This window comes from Archocentrus centrarchus, chromosome 8 (assembly GCF_007364275.1).
Source record: "Archocentrus centrarchus isolate MPI-CPG fArcCen1 chromosome 8, fArcCen1, whole genome shotgun sequence".
In the NCBI taxonomy this organism is placed as follows: Eukaryota; Metazoa; Chordata; class Actinopteri; order Cichliformes; family Cichlidae; genus Archocentrus; species Archocentrus centrarchus.
In genome coordinates this window covers 9,313,858-9,333,678 of record NC_044353.1, presented here as the reverse complement: position 1 = coordinate 9,333,678, position 19,821 = coordinate 9,313,858, and the positions used below count along the sequence as shown (strand labels likewise).

The following is a 19,821-nucleotide window of genomic DNA, read 5'->3' as shown; positions in this document are numbered from 1 at the left end:
TCTCCTTTCGAGGCACAATAAGGCAGCTTCCTGTTTGGAGAGTCCAGTGCTTTGCTCGCCCACCCTCACATCGCCCAAGCTCCACTGCTGCTGAGGTCTCTGGAATGATACTGTGGGATTATTGCAAAGAAAATGATCAATCAGTGGACTCATAAAACTGAAAAAAGAGTGAGCTGTCATTTATTTACTTTAAAAGTACCCAGCTGGAGACACTTTGCAGAATGAAATGAAGAACTAGAGGGCTGGACTGCTGGGCTGTTCAGTCTACAAAATATCAAAACTTGTCCTCATTTGCCCACATTACATGTCATAGCCAAAAATATGACATTAATTTCATAGCCAAAAATATCCAGCTTATAGATATTTGAAGGAGAGAAATGATTTCAAGTTCCTTGTTTTATTGATATTTTTACTTTACACCAGAGAAAACTGAGCTTAATTTGGACAGAAACTGGAGAAAAGCAGCGTTTGATGGTTTCTGTGCTTAAAAAAATGAATAAATAAATAAAACATAACAGCTGAACTGGTTTCTGTCAGCTGTAACCGACAGTCACTTCAGGAAATGCCTGTTAAAGTATTTCATGTAGAGAAGAAAGCTTTTCTTTTTTTTCAGTTTCATATTTCTAGAGTGAACGATTATCAGATAATCAAAGGGGTGGATAAAAGCTCATAGAATTGCACAAAGTGGATTTTGAAGGAAGTTATTATGAATCCAAAGCTGTAAAACATCACATAATATGTTTTTCTTTGTTTTGTGGAAGTAAATAACATGTGCCTGACAGTAAAATGCCTGTATGTTTTAACAGTCTGGCTTTTTAAATGACAGAGAGGGGAAAATGTCACAAGGACTTTGTTTTTTGTGAAAAACTCATATCAGATATGACTTATTATTCAAAGCAGAAACATGTTTCTGTCTAAATGCATGGAATGCATGAAAGGGATTTTTTTTAAAGTCTTTATGAATAACATGTTTGCCAAAAAGAAAAGTTGAGTTTTGATGTGTGAGCTAAAAGATAATTACAGCTGAGGCCTATCTGACCGAGTTATTTTCTGAAATCTGGGGTTTCTGCGCTCTTAAGCAGATCCAGCTGCAGCAGTCTCACAAATGACCGTTTTTCCACTGACAAATTAACTTTGGAGTTTTGAGCTCTCTTCGGGGAGATGTTTCTCTTTTATGAACTGTGGGGAACCGAGAGACAGAAAATCAGACAAAACCTGAAGAGCAGCACGGAGCCACTTTTCCACACTTAAAAGAAAGAAAGAAAGAAAAAAAAAGAAGAACTTGGCAGCCTGTAGCTGCACCCGGGGACAAAGCTGATAAGGTGAAAATCTCCCTCTCTTCCTCTTCTGCTACAGAACAGAACAATCAATCTCAGAGCTGCAATTATTATGAAGGCATATTTTAAATATATATATCAAGATGGATCTAGATATATATAAAAACAAAAAACAAAAAAAAAAAAAACAGTTGAAGGAGTCCAGGCGAAGGAGGGAGAAAAATCGTTGAAGCAAAGAGCGTAGACCAACCCACTGCAAGTTTAGAAAAGTCTTCCTCCTCTATTCCCACGGCACAGTCGCGTGTGGCTGTAGTGCGCTGTGATCGAGACAGCCTGCATCCTCTGCTCCAGCCGAGGGACCATTTCAAACTCTCACTGGATATTTAAACGTTTCAGAGGTGCGTAAAAGTTTTTATTTACTACTTTTTTTTTTTTTGGCTTGCTTTTTTTTAAGTGCGCAAAATATATGACTTGCCTTTTAACTCTACACTGTAGTTCATTTTGACTTCATGTCATGTATTGGCCAGCTCTTATTTTGTGCATGCCAATTAAAAGCAAACTGTTGCCGAGCTGTTTCTATCTATCTATCTATATAAATAAATAAGAAATACTTACGTATTTCTATGGGAGTTGCAAGTTTGGAGAGTTTAATGCGTATTTACGCATGAATGGCAGTTAACTCTCTGTAAGCTGGGAGTCACTTTGAAGTTAGTAGTGAAAGAAAATATGGATTTAAAAATGAAGAAGCAGAAAAATATAGCTTCTTTTGCAGCGAATTAAGGAAAATATTCAGCTACAACTTCCTCATTATTTCCATTCAAGCTTCAACCATTTCCCCCAATTAATTCATTATAGCTATTATGACGTTATTACAGTAAATGGTCATTTCCCGCTGGAGACTTCCCTTCCTCATTAGTCATTAATGCAATTTCTATCATGTGTAATCTTTTATAAATTTTTGGCTATTGGGGAAGTTTAGGCAATGCTCCGTTTCCTTCTCTCCACTGTTTATGCCTCACGTTTATTTTTCCTCGTTTGTTTTGTGCAGGCACGCTCTCATCGCCTCCTAGTGCGCGTCCCGAGCACTGACATTTCTTGTCTTCTGGGGAAATTTTGCCAAACCACAGGAAACCCTACGTGACAGCATCAAAAGGAGCTCTTTCCACCCTGCACGTACAAGTTCTGAAAGAAGAAATCATGCTAAGGTAAAGGACTGTATGATACCTCAACCGTGGATCTAATCTTAAAATCAGAAAAGGCTGAAAAAAGGGGGGAAAGAGCCCTCTGGGAAACACAAGTAATGTCCAGTGAGCCTTTCCATGCTGCCCACGTTGCTGTAGCCCCATCTGTCATCCCAATGCCAACCTCTGCCGGAATGTTTCAGATGTTTCGTGAGTACCAGAGCAACACAGTCATCAAAGAGCACTACAACCACACGGGCAAGCTTGAAGAGGCCAAGTACACAAACGGGCTCAAACCCGAGGCCATCGCTTTCCTGCTGGTCTGCCTGCTCATCGTTGCAGAAAATGCTGTGGTGCTCCTGGCCATCTGGAAGAACAAGAAGTTCCATGTTCCCATGTACTACTTACTGGGCAATTTGACTCTCTCTGACCTGCTCGCAGGTTTCGCCTACATGATAAACATCATCACGTCTGGTGCCAACACATTAAACATGACCCCTGTGCAGTATTTCCTGCGTGAGGGCTGTGTGTTCATCATGCTGGCCGCCTCTGTCATCAGCCTTCTGGCCATCGCCATCGAACGCCATGTCACCATGGTGAGGATGAAGCCATACCAGGGGAACAAACAGGGGCGCATGTTTGCTCTGATTGGAGGGAGCTGGGTGCTGTCTGTGCTCATGGGTGTCCTCCCAGTCCTGGGTTGGAACTGTATGGGGAACCTGGACACGTGCTCCACAGTCCTACCGCTCTATGCCAAGAGTTACATCCTCTTCAGCATCACCATCTTCAGCGCCATCCTCATGGCCATTGTGGTGCTGTACGTCCGCATCTTCCGCATCGTCAAGACCAACACCCAGCGCCTTGTTCCACAGCGGAAAGGTGTTTACCGCAAGTCCCAGAAGTACATGGCCCTGCTAAAGACAGTCACCATAGTCCTGGGAGTCTTCATCGCATGCTGGCTGCCCCTCTTCATCCTGCTCCTGCTGGACTTCTACTGTCCAACCAAAAAGTGCAAGGTGCTCCTTAAGGCAGACTACTTCCTGGGCATTGCTATGATCAATTCTCTTCTTAACCCCATCATCTACACCCTGACCAGCAAGGACATGAGGAGGGCCATCATCAGGCTAATCTGCCGACCCTGCCTCGTAACAAAAGATGGGCAGGTGAAGAAGATCGGGATGCCCTTCCTGGACTGCAGCACCACTAAGACTCACACAGATGCAGCCTCTCACAGACTGGAGGGTCTGGACACGACGGTCTCCTCGGGTAACTTTACACCCTCGACCATTAAAGCCATTTATCCCAGGATATCTAGGACATGACACAGTGCCTCACTCTGATTTAGCACCAACAGCAAGCACATTTTAAAGTAAGATGCATTATTAATCAACGTGCAACAGAAGTAGAAGTTTTTATGTTACACTCTGAAATTGTTTGAGTTCTCATGAACAGATTATGCCACACGTGTTTAAAAATTCAATGTAAAAATGATCATTTCTGTTCATATTTCATACAACAGTGTGACAGCTAATAATACTGCATGTTTGTGTTAATGTCCAAACTGGGACAAAAACTCTTTGTTAAAGCATTCAATGTAAAAAAGAAACATGTTTGTATTTTATACAACAGTGTGACAGCTAATAATGGAAACATCAGTGCCTTCATGTCATTGATAGCTTAACGTTTCATGTGAAAAAAAAGAAAAACAGCATTAGTTCTTTAAAAAAAAAAAGTTTTCTGTGACTTCTTAACACGGCCAGTATTCTGATCAAACACTTATCAGTGTTTGCACATACAGAGGAATCAAAGAGTATGTGCAGATGTTTCACATAAATGCATTCTGATAGAATGAAGCTGAAGCTAAAGCCAAAGCACGAGATTTATCCTTATCTCTCCTCGGCCTGTGCGGCACATAATGACATGCTGTCACCGACACGGAGCATCCACACCCAGAAAAGCTGCTGCCAAAACCCCATGTAATTTCTGCCATGTGAGCTTTGGTCAGCAGCGACGTTTGATAGAGGCCTCCCTCTCTGCCGACATCAGAGGCTCAGCGGCGCGGAGAGGACGTCATCTGGAGGGCTGAGCTGGGTGGTTCGCTGCTTTGGAGGTCCTTTTAACATATGTAGCGACACATGATTGAATGCTTAGGAGCAATAAAAGCTGACAGCGGAAGCTTGTTCACGCCTTCTTGGTTTGTCAGAGCAGAGTACGCCAGTGAGATGGTTTCACTCTGGACTTTGGCGAAAGCTTGTTTTGAGAGCATGAAATGATGCAAACGTACTTTTCTCAGCTTTAAGTGACGGAGCAGCAACTGATCACAAGCCAGCAAAGAGTGTTCAAGCTTGTGAATTTTATTAATGCATTACTTCTTTTAGTACTGTACATTAATGAGAGTAAAATATATATTTACAATTTTTGTACACACTGTAAATATCTATAAACTATCTGGGTTGTTTTGTACAATCTTCATTTAAGTTATGATGGCAGTTTTATTAATGCACTGAATAAACATTTGTCTTTAAAATGCTTGACGTCTCAGAGGTCGACATCCTTCCTGTTTCTCACTACCATACACAATCTATGTGTATACTTTGCACTTCCTATGAAGGAAAATAGTACAAATTATTTTAAAAAACATCTAAAAATGTTATGTTTAAAAGACAAGAATAATTTTCAAGAAATGCCACCTCTCTCTCACATAATGTACATGGACAAAAATAAATGATATGCTTGTGGCGCTTCATGATTTGCCAACTTTAGTACATTGGGATTAAATATAGCACCACTACTTACTTCAGTTATCATTCCATGACTTAACTGGCGTTGAAAGTACCTAAATTGAGAAGCATGGATTAAATAATTTGGTAGCAGTGACAGCTCAAAAACCTGCTCAAACATATGAAACACGATCAAAGGAAAGCTTAAGAAGAATAGACTGGAACGTAGGCTTAAGTGACAAAACCCCACCTCCATGGAAACCACTTGCCAAAACCACCGAAATGATGTGTGCTGAGGCTGAGGTACCGATGAAGTTGCAGAAAAAAGCCTGTGCTTTTACCGTAAGGAAACCGCATATTGGTAGGTGTGAGTGCGTGCCTCCCCAATTCTGTATATGTCAACCTGCCCACTCTAAACCAGACACCATGCTGCAAAGAAAGGGTGGCTTAGTTCTTGTAGAGCAGACCTGAGGGTATGCAACATAACCCACAGCGTCGTACGTGGGCGACACCAACCCGGATAGTTTATATTTGATTTGTCCCGGTGCTGACGTACAGCTTTTCGCCAGTTTGGCAAAAATCATATCTAAGTGATGATAGAGGGGATTTTAATCATTTCATGTCCCACTTCTGAATACTTCAGCAAAACAGAAAAGGGAGCAGCAGCAGCCACTGCAGACTGGGAATGCTGGGAAAACGCAACTAAATCAATATACTTGATTTTGTTATTGGTTGTTTAAAGTGACCAATAAACAGTAAATAGTAATAAATAAACAACTAAAATAGCAGAATGAGTTTAAAGGCCAAATCAAACTACAGTCTGTATCTACATTTACACTGAAAAGTGTATAGACACTACATTAAATAGTAAAACACCTGGTTTATAATAAATTAATGTGAGCCAACTTGATCTGGTGATATATTAATGACAGAAAAAAATTTAATTAAAGTACAAGTTTTTTTCTAAATCTTTAAAACAGCTTTTTCCTTTCACCTTAATGCTCAGAAACTATATAAAACTGAGTAAATCAAAATACCACCTAAATATTTAGAAAACACGCTTTAGCACTGGGTGGCTCTGCAGTGACATCTAGTGACAACAAACCACTGTCTCATCTGACAGCCTAGAATAAGCACTAAAACAAGGGTGTGAGACTTTTAATTTTTACAAACATAAAAAAAGAACAAGCACATCCAGTGACAAACAAAAAACAATGGATATAACACCTCTGCCTACTACACATCCCTGATTCAGCTTCACCATTCGGTGCTGATGAAACTCCACAGCTGGTCGCTTACGTCACTCCGACAGCGCGTCGAGGTGTCGAGGTTGATGGGCGTTGCCAGGTCTGCACCATAGTGGACTGCAAGGGAAGGAAACAAACTGACAGTATGAACACCACACAGAGCACATGAGAAGGTGTACGCTAAAAATGACAAAACAATAACTGTACCTCCTTTTAAAATGTTGGGCGGGGTATCATATTCCCACTTGATCTTGGTTATTAGGTAGTACACCTGAGCCACATATCTGTTAAAAAGAAACAAAAACAGTCGAGAAAAGCAAATTTAACTTTAGATCATTCTGCAAGGCATCCCGTATCTAATACGCACAAGAAAATGCTGTTTACTCCAGATCTATCAAAACCCTTGGCCCTTTGAAAAGCAGCCGCAGAAGCACAGTTGGCAACTGCTGCAGCTGAGACAAAAACGGCAAACTGGAAGTGCAGGTTTGCAGGAAATTCACAGGAAAAACTTTCACATGCACCCGCAGGCAACAACCTCACTTTAGCTTCCACTAAAGTTTATTCAAAACTGATTATTTTCACTACTCATGAGTCTTCTGAATCTAACCTGTCTTTATTGCTTTAAATATTTAAAGCAGTAAAGTTATATTTTTTTAATTCATCTTTAATAGCTAAAAATCGCAAACTGGTTATTTTTCTCTCTGTGATGTTTATGGAGCAATGTTGGTGCTAAAATGTGAAAAAAGCCCAAAGTTCACACTTTGTCTCGTACAGCCTGTGCACAGCAGAGTAAGACTGTGACTTAAAGCCAGTGTCAGACCAAATTATTTTTATGATCATGCTGTTGTTGTTTAGAGCATTCTCTGCTCACTAAAAACAGTCATTTCCTTAGTTAGCTCAGCAGCACAAGATCAAGGAGAGACAAGCACACAGTTCTTCTGTTTATTCAATCCAAGATCACAGGGAGGCTGGAGCCTATCCCAGAGCCATAGGGTGAGAGGAAGGGTACATCCTGGACAGTCTGTCACAAGACTAACACAGAGAGAGACAACCATTCACACTCACATTCACACCTATGGACAATTGAGAATCAACAATTAACCTAACCCCACTAACTACATGTCTCTGGACTGTGGGAGGGAAGACGGAGTACCCAAAGAGTGTTAATGAAATTAACACTAGAGGGGCAACAATGAGAGCCCCCCCCCCCTAGTTTTGCATTTGGCTAGGGTCAGTGTCACTACTGGTAGCATGAGGTGATACCTGGACCCTACAGAGGTTGCACATGTAGTCCAACTCCTCCAGGATGGCACATCAATGCATGCCATTGCCAGAAGGTTTGCTGTGTCTCCCAGTACAGTCTCAAGAGCATGGAGGAGATTCCAGGAGACAGACAGTTACTCTAGGAGAGCTGGACAGGGCTGTAGAAGGTCCTTAACCCACCAGCATGACTGGTATTTGCTCCATTGTGCAAAGAGGAACAGGATGAACACTGCCAGGGCGACAAAATGATTTCCAGCAGGTCACTGGTTTGAATGTCTCTGAACAAACAGACTTCATGAGGGTGGCCTGACACCCTCTAGTGGACTCTGTGCTCACTGCTCGGCACCATGGAGCTTGATTGGTGTTTACCATAGAATATCAGAATTGGCAGGTCTATGACTCCATTCACATTCAGCATGACCAGTTTGGTGGTGGGTCAGTGATGGTCTGCAGAGGTATAATGATGGAGGGGGGGGGGGGTGAGGGTGGGCACAGACCTCTACAGGTTACACAACGGCACCCTGATTGCCATTAGGTATCAGGATGTCAGACCCTACTCTGGTGCAGTGGGTCCTGGGTTCCTCCTGGTGCACGACAACGTCCAGCCTCATGCAATGAGAGTATGCAGGTAGTTCCTGGAGGATGAAGGAACTGATCCCACTGACTGCTCCCCACGCTTGCCTGACCTAAATTCAACAGAACACCTCTAGGACATTATGTTTTGGTCCATCCAACACCACCAGGCTGCACTTCAGAGTGTCTAGGAGCTCCATGATGCCCTGGTCCAGATCTGGGAGGAGATTCCCCAGAACACCATTGGTCGTCTCACTAGGAGCATGCCCCGACGTTTTCAGGTAAGCATACATCCACATGGGAGCCATACAAACTACTGAGCACCATTTTGAGTTGCTGCAATAAAATTTTGGCAAAATGGCCTTAGCCTGATGGATTTTTTTTTCACTTTGATTTTTGGGGTGTCTTTGAATTCAGCCCTCTGTAGGTTGATAATTGTCATTTCCACAATGTGGCGCCCTTTCATTCCTAACCTATCAGTATACAGTGGTATGCAAAGGTTTGGGCACCCCTGATAATTTTCATGATTTTCCTTTATAAATCATTGGTTGCTTGGATCAGCAATTTCAGTTAAATATATCATATAGCAGACGAACACAGTGATATTTGAGAAGTGAAATGAAGTTTAGAGGATTCTGTATTCCTTTCATTTTTTTGATCAGTGTATTTTTATCACAATACTGGGGGAAGGCCAAACCTCTTTGATGGGCACCAAGGAATACAATCTTGAGGTTGTTTTTCAGAGTTGTAGAAGTTCCCATTGTCAATGCAGAGTGTGACTGATGCGGCTGTGAACACTGGACAAGACTGGGTGGTAGCAGGTGCTGTCTGATGGCTTTTTACATGAGCTTTTTAATTTTTCTGGCTTTCTGTGTGACTCAAAGTGCTTTTATAGTTTATAAAAGTTTAGAATTTGAAGGGACCACAGTTTAGTTGCATAGTGACTCTTTTCAACAGGCTTCAAACAAATTGGATTTAAATAAAATGATAAAAAAAGAAGATATTTCTTGCTTTTAGAAGTATATATTTTTCTAGGTTTGTGTAAGAGGGGAAGCCATGTAACACCATATAACACTGATGCGCTCTGATGAATTCAGACTAGACTGCACAGATAAGTGTATCTTATCTTTTGTCAATTACCAATTATGGGTCCCGTGTTGGTTTTGTTTGGTTGTTAGCCACAGTATCAATACCTTTCCCCCAAAAAATACATAAAATAAAACTGAAGTTACTGCATCTTTATAAAAGGTAACATTAACTTCATATTCCTGGCAAAGACCTGTCTAAATCTTACTTGAGATGAAAATTAAGTAGAGCAGTTTTATCACTAATTATATAACACTCACACTGCTGAAGGGATGACCTCGGTGGTGTCTTCATCCACTTCATTCTGAATAGCCTCAAGTTCATGCTCAGTATTTCTCAGACTCTCCAACTCTCTCTGAAGAAACCTGGAGGAGGGTTAAGAATGGTAACAAATGAAATGGACTTGTTTTGTTCCCCTTTTTTTATGACAAACACAGACCTATAAAAAGGATACTGTAATTCTGAGTCAGTGATCTGGCTCTTGGCTGTGCACTGCCTCAACTGCTCCTCCAAGCTCTCCAGCTCCATCTCCCTTCGTTTCTTCTCCTCTTCCATGTCCAACAGCCTCTGACCTACAGTCTCCTCAATCTGAGCCAAATCTGAGGATGGAGGACAGCGACACAGAAAACATAATTAAGAGGACTGGAGGGGATGGGTCCAACTCTGACACAGACAGACGGTTTACAGCCTTCACGCTGGATTCACGTGGCCACAGAAACAGAAACAAAAGACTGTTGGCTTACCTTTTAAAATTTGTGTGACAGTATTTGTCGTTTCTACGTGTTGATCAAAAAGAGCCTGGTGTTCATCTTTCACTCGTGTCAGTTTGTCAGGCTGACTGCTGTTGATGAAGCCCACCAAAGCCTCCCCGGTCTCCTCCAAGTCTTGAAATTTGTGACATTGAGCCATTGTGGGAGACTAGAAAGCGCAGAAGAAACGAGATTAAAATGAAAATATGCAGGCTAACACTGTGGGAGAGTTAAGTAAGGCTCATTTAAGCGTCAATAATTACCAAACAGTGTCCGTGAGTTAATTTGATCGTGATATTTTTCTTTAACAAGTATAAAGTTTATTTTAGCTCTTGGATAAATGCTGAGTTAGTTACAAACTGTACGTAAACAGTTTATAAAACAACGCTCTCCACATTTAGCCCTAGAGCTTCAGTTTGTTTACGACTCAAAGCTTCCTGTGGACGGCAGCTGCGCAGCTAGTCTGTCCTAAAATGACACTGACACACTGTGCGAGTTTTTAATAGTATTCTTCGGTGTATATCTGTTAGATGAGAACAGGGTTACAGGCGGAAAAAACTTTTTTGGGGGTCAAATAAAAGCAGTAAACATACCGACTCGCAGTCCACAGGATTCAAATTCAGGCGTTGAGCGCGCCGCTTCTTTTCTTCTTCTTTGGGAGAGGTCAGCCTTTTAGACGTTCCTTAGGCGAATATCGCCCCCTAGTGTATATGAGTGCGATGACAAACCAGGGAGGACTAGTTTATTTCACAGCTCTTCAAAGAAAAAAAAAAAAAACAAAACAAAAAAACCCTTAACACGTCTGATATAGTGTGTGGTGCTTTATGCAAGGGATGGAACAAGCCACTTTGTTAAATATACTGATGATTTAATCCTTGGTTGTTTTTCAAAATATGGTAGAAATGGTTTCCAACCATTTGCCTATGAAACTGTCCAAAACAGAAACCATAAAATACACAATATCCCAGGCAGCCCAGTGACTGCCAAACATAATACCCAGAATCACTTGATCAAACTCACAATAAATACCTGGTTAGACATCGTGAAACAGCTTAACCTCCAAAATGAAATTTGTGTATTGAGGTGGCCAGCACATGATCCTGACTTTGAGCCAGCTCGAATGGACAGAAGTTTCATCCAGTGGGAGAAGCAAGGGATCACTACGATATGCCTCCCAATTGATAATCTTGAGCTTATTGATTTTAAAACCATGTGTGAAAAATATACTCTAAATTGTCAGGATTTCTATAGATACCTCCAGCTTCGTCATTACTACACTAAAAATATCAAAGGCTCTCTTAAAGGGAATATCTCAACCCTCACACAAATGTTTATTAAGGCTTATAAATCAAAACTGAACAAGAAAATAATTGGAGGACTTTACCGGAACATTACTGAGTTACGAGGCCACTCAACAAGTTATATTAAGGAGAAATGGGAGAAAGAATTGGACATTATAATCACACATGAGGATTGGGCCATTATAATTGATACACAAAACACTACAACAAACTCACAAGTGTGGAGAGACTTCTCCTGGAAAAATACTGTCAGATATTTTATAACCCCAATACAAAAATCTAAACAGACTGACCTTCCACCTGTATGTTGGCGGGAATGTGGCTACTGCCCGGCTGGCCACTCACACATCTTCTGGAGTTGCCCTATTCTTAAATATTTCTGGGAAGGCATTCACAGCTCTGTTAAGGAAATCCTGGGCTATAATATTGAATTCACCTGCCTGTCCTTCTACCTGGGAAGCATAGATCCGTCATTATCAAAAAGTGATAGATACCTACTAAAAATCTTTATGACGGCAAGCAAAAAAAGCCATAACAAAGCGGTGGCTTAGTAGGGACCCACCCACCATTAGCCAATGGATTTCAATTGTTAACATTCGATGCATGAAACGTCTGACTTTTAACCTAAGGCTGCAAAAAGAAAAGGGCGATGCCCTTTGGGAAAAATGGGACACATACCTTTCAGGAAAGGAGGATTACTTTTGTACTTGACTCTTTTTTTTTTTTCGCTCACCTAACCCTTGCTGAATGTACATTGATACTGTCTTGTACCTCTGATCTTTTGTTTAAAACCCCAAAACACTGTTGTTTGCATTCATGTAAGATTCCCTATATTATGTAAAACTCTGAACAAAAAAAAAAAAAAAAAAAAAAAAAAAAAAAAAAAAAAAAAAAAAAACAATATCCTGTCCTCAGACTGTGGAATAGAAAAGTTAAGCTAAACCGATTGAGTTATAAAACAGGCCAGCCAACATCCACTCATTAACACCCCTGTAAATGACATTTACTAACAAATTGATATTGGTTTCTGCAATTAGTGATTTATAAAGTCTCTCAAGGGTCCAGTACTGTAGTACTTCAATGAGCTGCTGGCAGATCTGAGCCAAACACCTGACATCACAAAAACAACTGAACTGTCTGATTTAACCACCCATAAAGATGCAAGAGAGTGAAATGTTAATAGCAACCTTGACACAAGAGGACCAGCACTTCAAATCTTCATAGCTACCATTTTTAATACATTATATTTTACACCATATAATCAAAAAAGATCTGTGCAGAAATGAAACATTGGGAACATTTGCCATTTTTCTCCAGACTTTAACACCATGGTCATCAAGGACTGTATCTGAAACAGTGGAGCCTTCATCACGCTTTATTTTTCTGTTTCTCCTTCTTCTCCTGTGCTTTTCGCTTCTGTCTGCCGAGCTGTCTGAAGTACAGTCTCTTGGGGTTCAAGCCATAGGCCTTCAGTCTCTGTCTACTGAACTCCCGGCCACCTATCTTCACCCCGAGGAGGCCACCTGAACGCTTGAGCTTCTTCTTAGACCATTTTGGTCTCTCAGTCCTGTTTTTCACCTCATCTGGTTTCTCTGCTGCCACCTCCTCCTCCTCAGCGATCTGGGGTTCTCCTTTATGTTTCATCTTTTTCTTGGGGATCAGAATCTCCTCCTCCTCTTCAATGCCATCGCCTGCCTCCTGAAGAGCCTGAACAAGAGTCTCTTCTGTTGAGTCCACAGTGGGGACTGCACTACCGCCTTCTGCGCCTCTGTTCTGCTTCTCAGCGTTCTTCAGACGATCCCTTCGCTTCTTGCCCACTTTGGTCTTGGCCTCCGTCACATCGTCATTGTCTCTGTAGAGTAAATTCAGATTACACAATCACCAGTCGATAAAATGACAACTTCATTAATCCAGCAGATCAGCATGTTACTCACTCTGAATACACAGAGCTCAGGACTTCTCTCTTCTTCCTCTTATTCTGGGCTTTGATTTTATAGTTCTTCAGGTCACCCAGCTCTTCTTTTTCAGACCTGAGAGAACAAAGAAAACTCCCATCAGATAAAGGCATGCACCCATCAGATAAAGGCATGCAATGCTTTAAAGAAAAGAGCAATGCAGTACCTGAACATGCACGTCTTCCTCAGAGAGCACCAGCTGTTCAGCTCCTGGTCATTAGCTTTTAAAATCTGAGGAGAGGAAGCAGACTCATTAGTTCAAATCAGTTTTTAGATCATTTCACATTTGCTGCTTCGTCACATCGCTGTGTGGTCTGCTCAGAGAGAAGATTAAGCTGAGATCATTCCCTGGTCATAGCTCTCCCCAGAGGGAAGCAATACCAGATCAATCTAGCTGAGGCTCATCACTGCAGCGCCGTTAACCTACACCAGTGCTCTGAAGCCCTGAACTGTTTTATACAGAGGTGCACGTGTCCCTTCACACACAGTATGACGTCTGCCTGCATGTATGTGAGACTGGATAATTATATAGTAAAACTACTGACAGTGGGTTTCATGCCTTATGTATGGTCAGTGCAGCAGGCACCCTTGCCCAGATCAAAGAGCATTTCCCATAATGACAAAGCAGAAGTGGACTATTGACAAGCCAACTTGCGCTACATGTCAAACTACTGCAATCACCAACTACCCAACACTGTGATACGTACATGACATCAAGACTCAATATGCTAAAAGGAGACTCGAGCCAGTCGTGATCAGCCTGCCACCATTACTGTAACTGAGGATAAAAAAAAGCCTGTATGTGTGGCAGCAGGTGCAGCCTCCCTCACCTCATCTATGGTCAGGCCAAAGTCATTGGGCACAACCTGCCTGTAGCGAAACCTGCACGGGAGGTCGTCGATGACGTCCTCGTAGTCCAGTTTGTAGTACTCATCCAAGTACTGCTCGAAGGTCTTCTCCTCTGAAACGACAGCCCTCAGTTAGAAAACGACCACGCTGTATGTCAGGGAGAGCGCGCGAGCTTCACCGGCACTTACGAGGATCAAATACAGGTTTGCTTTTAGTGATGACCTCTGCAAAGTGAGACCTCTTTCTTTTTTTGCCCATTTGTGGCAGATCCTCTTTCATCATCTTCCTCTGCTTTTTCTTCTTCTTCTTAGAAGCTGTCTGCTGGCTGGGGTCATAGTCTGCATCCATCTACAGAAACAGGTTTAAAATTAAAAAAAAGGACCTCTAGCAAAACAGCCCCTGCTTATCAGAACAAGAATGTCCAGTTGATCAGTAAGAACTGCTAGCTCACATTGAAGCCTTCATCATCACAGTGGGGTTCAGTGGCATTGTATTCCTCTCCATCATGCTCTTCACCATAGTCCTCCTCACGTTGCTCTCCAGTCCAAGTATCCCAGTTCCAGTGCTCTGTTGCACACAAAAGGTTCATTTCCAACATTTAAACAACAAAATGAGCTCCACAAACACATGAAATTTGTTTATGGTTCACTGCAACACACAAGTGTGCATGAAGCACATTTAAGCTTCAATCTGATTAAAACTGCTCAGTTAGCTTACCCTCCAGTTCTTCATCATCCTCAAACTGAGGCTTCTCCTCTTCCTCTTCTCCATAATATTCATCTCCAAAGAATTTCTGCAAACACAAGCTGCTGGTGAAATTTGAGGTCACTACAAGTTATTTCTTCTACCTCCTGGTTTAAATGCTGGAGCAGCAGGCCAGGTGCTCAGCAAGTGATCAGCTAAACACAACGCAGCCGTGTGAGCGGGAGGAGGACCGCCCCCTCGTTAAGATAAGAACTGACAGCTGCTGCTCTGCAGGCTACTGTGATAACAATGTCACACTCTATTGCAGTGGTTCTCAAATCCAGGCCTCGTGGCCCAGTGTCCTGCAGGTTTTAGATGTGTCTCTGCTTCAACACACCTGAGTCAAATATAGAAGTCATTAGCAGGACTCTGGAGAACTTGACTGCATACTGAGGAGGTAATTCAGCCATTTGATTCAGGTGTGTTGGATCAGGGACATCAAAAACCTGCAGGACACTGGGCCATGAGGCCTGGATTTGAGAACCACTGCTCTACTGGAAGCTTCTTCCTGCCACTCAAACTTTTTTTTTTTCTGTAACTGAAAAAAAGAAAAAAAAAAACAACAACTTTATTTTCATTTATAAAATCAAAACTACGGGCTAATATCTAAAAAATGTCAACTTAGTCTCAAAATTTCTAATTTTTTTTTTTTTTGTGTCAATTTCGATTTATTTTCTCAGCAATTCGAGTTAGGGAGCCTCAGACCAACCCTGACCCTGATTTTGAATTCATTTCATACATTTCTCCCTGATTTTTTTTTTTTTTCTTTTTAGAAGTTTCTGAGACACACAAAAAAAAAAAAAAAAAAAAAAAAAAAAAAAAAAAAAGGTTTTCATTTCTAGCTAGTGACCATTTTTCTCCACATTATATAACAATATACAATTTCATTTTTTCATTTTATATTCTTTAATGTGTTTTAATGCTCTATTATAATTTTGGTGCACAGCACTTTGGTCAACACCTGCTTTTGAAATGTGCTTATAAATTACGCCCATGCTAATATGTCCAACTGTAACACCACAGATGGGTTTTTAAACATTCACTGGATTATATCATACCAAAACAGGCGCACACAAAAACTCCTCACCAAATTAATATAATTAACATTGTTCACAAGAGTAAAGCTCAAAGGTTACTTTAGATGCTTAGCCTGTACACTTGTATAAGACAGATTATTCTCAGTTTTCATAAATGTAACAATTTCACACAGTGTTGTGGGGAACAGATATGAAATCAGGGAAATTTCTGCATGGTTTGCAGGACTGTGTGTGTGTGTACACTGACCTGCATGAGCTGGTCGTGCTCTTTTGGATTAAAGTCTCCCTCGAGGTCAACTTGACTGAATGCGAGCTGCTGGTTTCCAGTCAGCTCCTGGAGCTTCTTCAGCTTCTCCATAATCTCATTCCTCTTCAAGTTCTTCAATTGCTTCAGCTGCTCCCGCTTCTGTTCTTTTTCCTGAAATAATTGTCAGCCAAGAGCCAAATATTAGCCAGCGAACAAAGGATTTGGTTAGACAACCCCCACACACACACACATGATCCACACCTTTTGCTTCCTTTCTTTTATTTCCTCCCTTTTGCGTTTCCTGCGGTCGTCCTTGGTGCGCACAGAGGTGGCGATGTTGCGGGGGTAGGTCTTGATCTCCTGAGAATCCGGCTCTTCAAAGCGGAAGTTGTAGCTCCTCTCAAAGTTCTCCTGGCGCTCTAAGAACGTCTCCCCCTCCTCCTCAGAATCCTCCACGTCATCCTGGACCACCTCATCGTAGGTTGGGATCCTGCATGCAGCCCAAAATATTATTGTTAAAGCAGGCAGCATACGACTCCTCCGTGTTCCTTCATTTCACAGGTAAGAAAAACAAGTCACGCACGTACCGTTCACTGTCATCATCATCTAGGTAGCCCTTGTTCAGCACATAATCCCTCAGGAAACACTCCTTTTCATCCAGCTCTGGGTCATTCCAGTAGTCTCTTAAGTATTTCTGTCAACACAAACCAGTCTTATCACTAAGCCAGTTTAACACGAGCATCTTTCTCTCACTCACTTCAACCTTTTTACACACACTCACCATGTCCTTCACCTCCTCCGCACCCTCGAGTTCTGCCTGGCCTTTCAGCCACTCCACATAGTCTGCCTCCTCCTTATCCTACGAGCAGCCACAGACAAATTAATCCAGATCTGTAAATGATCCCAATTTAAAGATGAGGAGCAGCAGGTAGCAGCTTCTGACCTTCTCCTCCTGTGTTTTGATCCTCCTGGTCAGCAGCTGGGACGCGCCATCTCCCTCGCTGCCTTCATCGTCACTGTCCTGGATGAACTTCCGGAAGCTGCAGAGAAATTCTGATTTCAGTAAATAGTCTGCGAGCACCTCAGCAGGACACCACAAGGTTTCTCTTGACTTACCTTTCCTTCAGCTCCTTCTGCTCCTGCATGTAGCTGGGAGAGCCCGCTCTCTTTAAAGGAAAACAGAGGTGATTATTCAAAGTATTCCTAGTTGTTAATCCCTGAGGAAACGTATTAGTCAATAACTTTGCCCACCTCTCTTCTCTCAAGAGCCTCCTCATCATCGCTGTCATCCTCATCTTCATATTTTCTGCAAAATAAGAATGAAATGTGTTAAAAGCAGAGAATTAAATGGTTACAGGAAACATGTGAAAGAGGCAAAGAGATGACATATACAGCACACTTCCTGGTCCGCTGGGGATTAAATCAGGAACTGGCTGCTGAGCTCATTTAATTGAGAGTCGCTTGTTTTCGCAGTGGTGAAAAACTCTACAACTACAAGTGGGTATGCTTCCTTTGGCATCTTACACAAGGTCAGTGTAATTAATTATAATTATATATACACTCAGCCACTACATTAGGTACACATGTCCAACTGTACGTTAATGCAAATATCTAATCAGCTAATCACATGGCAGCAACTCATTGCATTTAGGCATGTAGATATGGTCAAGAGGACCTGCTGAAGTTCAAACTGAGGATCAGAATGGAGAAGAAAAGGTGATTTAAACGACATTAAACGTGGCATAGTTGTTGGAGCCAGATAGGCTGGTCTGAGTATGTTTGAAACAGCACATCTCCTGGGTTTTTTCACACACAACCATCTGTAGGGTTTACAGAGATTGGTCTGAAAAAGAGAAAATATCCAGCAGCAGAGTGGCAGTTCCCTGGGTGAAAATACCCTGTAGAGGTGAATGGCCAGACTGCTTTGAGCTGACAAGAAGAAGACAACAGTAACTCAAATAACCACTCGTTACAATCAAGGTATGCAGAAAGCATCTCTGAACACACAATGTAAAACCTTGAAGCTGATGGGCTACAGCAGCAGAAGACAACTCCACTCCTAGCAGCTAAGAACAAGAAACTGAGGCTACAGTTCACAGGGGCCCACCAAAAACTTTAGGGCCCTTAGCACCAACTAAGCATTGGTTAAATACCACAGCCTACCTAAGTATTGTTGCTGATCATATCCCTTCCTTTATGACCACAATGTGCCCATCTTCTGATGACTGCTTCCATAAACACCGGGTTCTAAAGTCAAAACTGCTCACCAAAGCAACACTCTGCCACACCTTTTTCAGCATTAAGTAAAACAAGTTTTTATGTCAGACGCTGATACACATTTACATGTGACAATAATATTGGCTTACTAAATTATCAATCAGGCTCTAATTTGGGACTCTGTATTCAGATTCTTTATAGATACAGCTTCTGGCACACCATCTGATGCAGTCACTTACCCTTCCTTTTCCAGGATGACTTTTCTTTCATAGTCTTTGAGGTACATGGGCTTCACTGATTTCTCTTTTGAGGTGGAAGGCTTTGCATCACTGCTGGATGCATCTGAAAGCAACAGGTAAAAGTCACTTCATGCATCAAGAGTTATTAAAACTGTGAAGGCAACACTGGTAATAATACCCGGCAGTCACCTTCTGAGTAGAAGTGAACATCTTTCTCATAGATCTTCGGGTCTTTCTTCTTCAGTAGTGACAATGTCCTGTAAAAATCCCTCTCAACATCGGGGTCCAGCTCCTGAAGGCGGAAAATAGGTTAAACACGTTATGCACAGCAGCACCTCACAGCCGCTGAGAGTGAAAACAGTGATGCTAACTGACCACTTCGCTGCCATCCGAGCTGGACTCGGAAGACTCCGAATCACTCTCATCTGCTCGGTCTCCGTACCGGTCCTTCACTGCACAAACACACAGGAAACATCGATATTATACTAACAAATCTCACAGCGATGAGGAAAGCATCTACTTACATAACTAGCAACACGTCCGCACGTTGGGACGCTAACACGCTGCTTAGCTAGTGACACACTTACGCCTCTGCAGCTCTTCTTTCTGTCGGTATTTCTCATATTTCTGCGCGAACTGAGAGTTGATCTTCAGCTGCGACTTGCCCGACATGTTTTGTTTTTACAGAGAGAGTTTGATTTAGTTTAAATATCACAACTATACATCGGCCAAGAGAAGCAATCCCAGCTGCTACAGAAGCGTGTCAACGCTTCAACACGTGGTTTCCGGTGCACGAGCCGGGCGTTACGTCAATCGACATGCAGGGGGCGCGCACCACCAGTCTAATCAGTTGGAGACAGATACTCGCGCTTTTTTTTATAGCTTAAGTAAGATAAAAATATATATTAAACAAAACAATTTCAAGTTTCAGAGCTTCATTATTATTATTATTATTATTATTATTATTATATTTTTTAATAATAATAATAATTTTTATATTAAAAAGCAGCAGGTACATATCTGACACAACAGATTAACTATTAAAACTTGACTAACAAATTTTTTTATATTAATTAGATAATTTTGTTTTATTTATTAATAACTCTTTGTATCATCCTTGTACATTATATCAGTCT

General features: G+C 41.7%; 3 protein-coding genes and 1 non-coding gene across 5 annotated transcripts; 1 reads left to right on the top strand and 3 right to left on the bottom strand.

The window, feature by feature from the left end:
- The first annotated feature begins 1,517 nt into the window (after positions 1–1,517).
- s1pr5a (sphingosine-1-phosphate receptor 5a) lies at positions 1,518–4,988 on the top strand. Of its 2 annotated transcripts, XM_030735568.1 has the most exons (3): positions 1,518–1,675; positions 2,326–2,430; positions 2,556–4,988. In XM_030735568.1, the coding sequence occupies exon 3, from the start codon at positions 2,578–2,580 to the stop codon at positions 3,778–3,780; it is 1,203 nt and encodes a 400-aa protein (XP_030591428.1). In that variant the 5' UTR covers positions 1,518–1,675; positions 2,326–2,430; positions 2,556–2,577; the 3' UTR covers positions 3,781–4,988. The 2 variants fall into 2 exon arrangements, with proteins under 2 accessions (XP_030591428.1, XP_030591427.1); XM_030735567.1 differs by having other exon boundaries at positions 2,326–4,988.
- On the bottom strand, positions 4,957–11,705 carry spc24 (SPC24 component of NDC80 kinetochore complex). The gene is made up of 7 exons (XM_030735604.1): positions 11,691–11,705; positions 10,690–10,797; positions 10,091–10,265; positions 9,802–9,946; positions 9,608–9,712; positions 6,633–6,709; positions 4,957–6,542 (listed from the first exon to the last, which is right to left on the bottom strand). Exons 3-7 carry the CDS (start codon positions 10,254–10,256, stop codon positions 6,436–6,438), a joined length of 600 nt encoding a protein of 199 aa, XP_030591464.1. The 5' UTR covers positions 10,257–10,265; positions 10,690–10,797; positions 11,691–11,705; the 3' UTR covers positions 4,957–6,435.
- Positions 11,706–12,626: 921 nt separating this feature from the next.
- Positions 12,627–19,470, bottom strand: kri1 (KRI1 homolog). The gene is made up of 18 exons (XM_030735510.1): positions 19,273–19,470; positions 19,061–19,137; positions 18,875–18,977; positions 18,686–18,788; positions 17,481–17,535; positions 17,346–17,395; positions 17,173–17,269; positions 17,011–17,088; positions 16,817–16,923; positions 16,491–16,719; positions 16,230–16,400; positions 14,919–14,994; positions 14,653–14,768; positions 14,390–14,549; positions 14,183–14,313; positions 13,519–13,583; positions 13,332–13,427; positions 12,627–13,249 (listed from the first exon to the last, which is right to left on the bottom strand). Exons 1-18 carry the CDS (start codon positions 19,355–19,357, stop codon positions 12,766–12,768), a joined length of 2,283 nt encoding a protein of 760 aa, XP_030591370.1. The 5' UTR covers positions 19,358–19,470; the 3' UTR covers positions 12,627–12,765.
- LOC115785312 (Z30 small nucleolar RNA) lies at positions 13,667–13,765 on the bottom strand. Its single transcript, XR_004020348.1, has one exon. It is a non-coding gene; the product is annotated as a Z30 small nucleolar RNA (small nucleolar RNA).
- Positions 19,471–19,821: the final 351 nt, after the last annotated feature.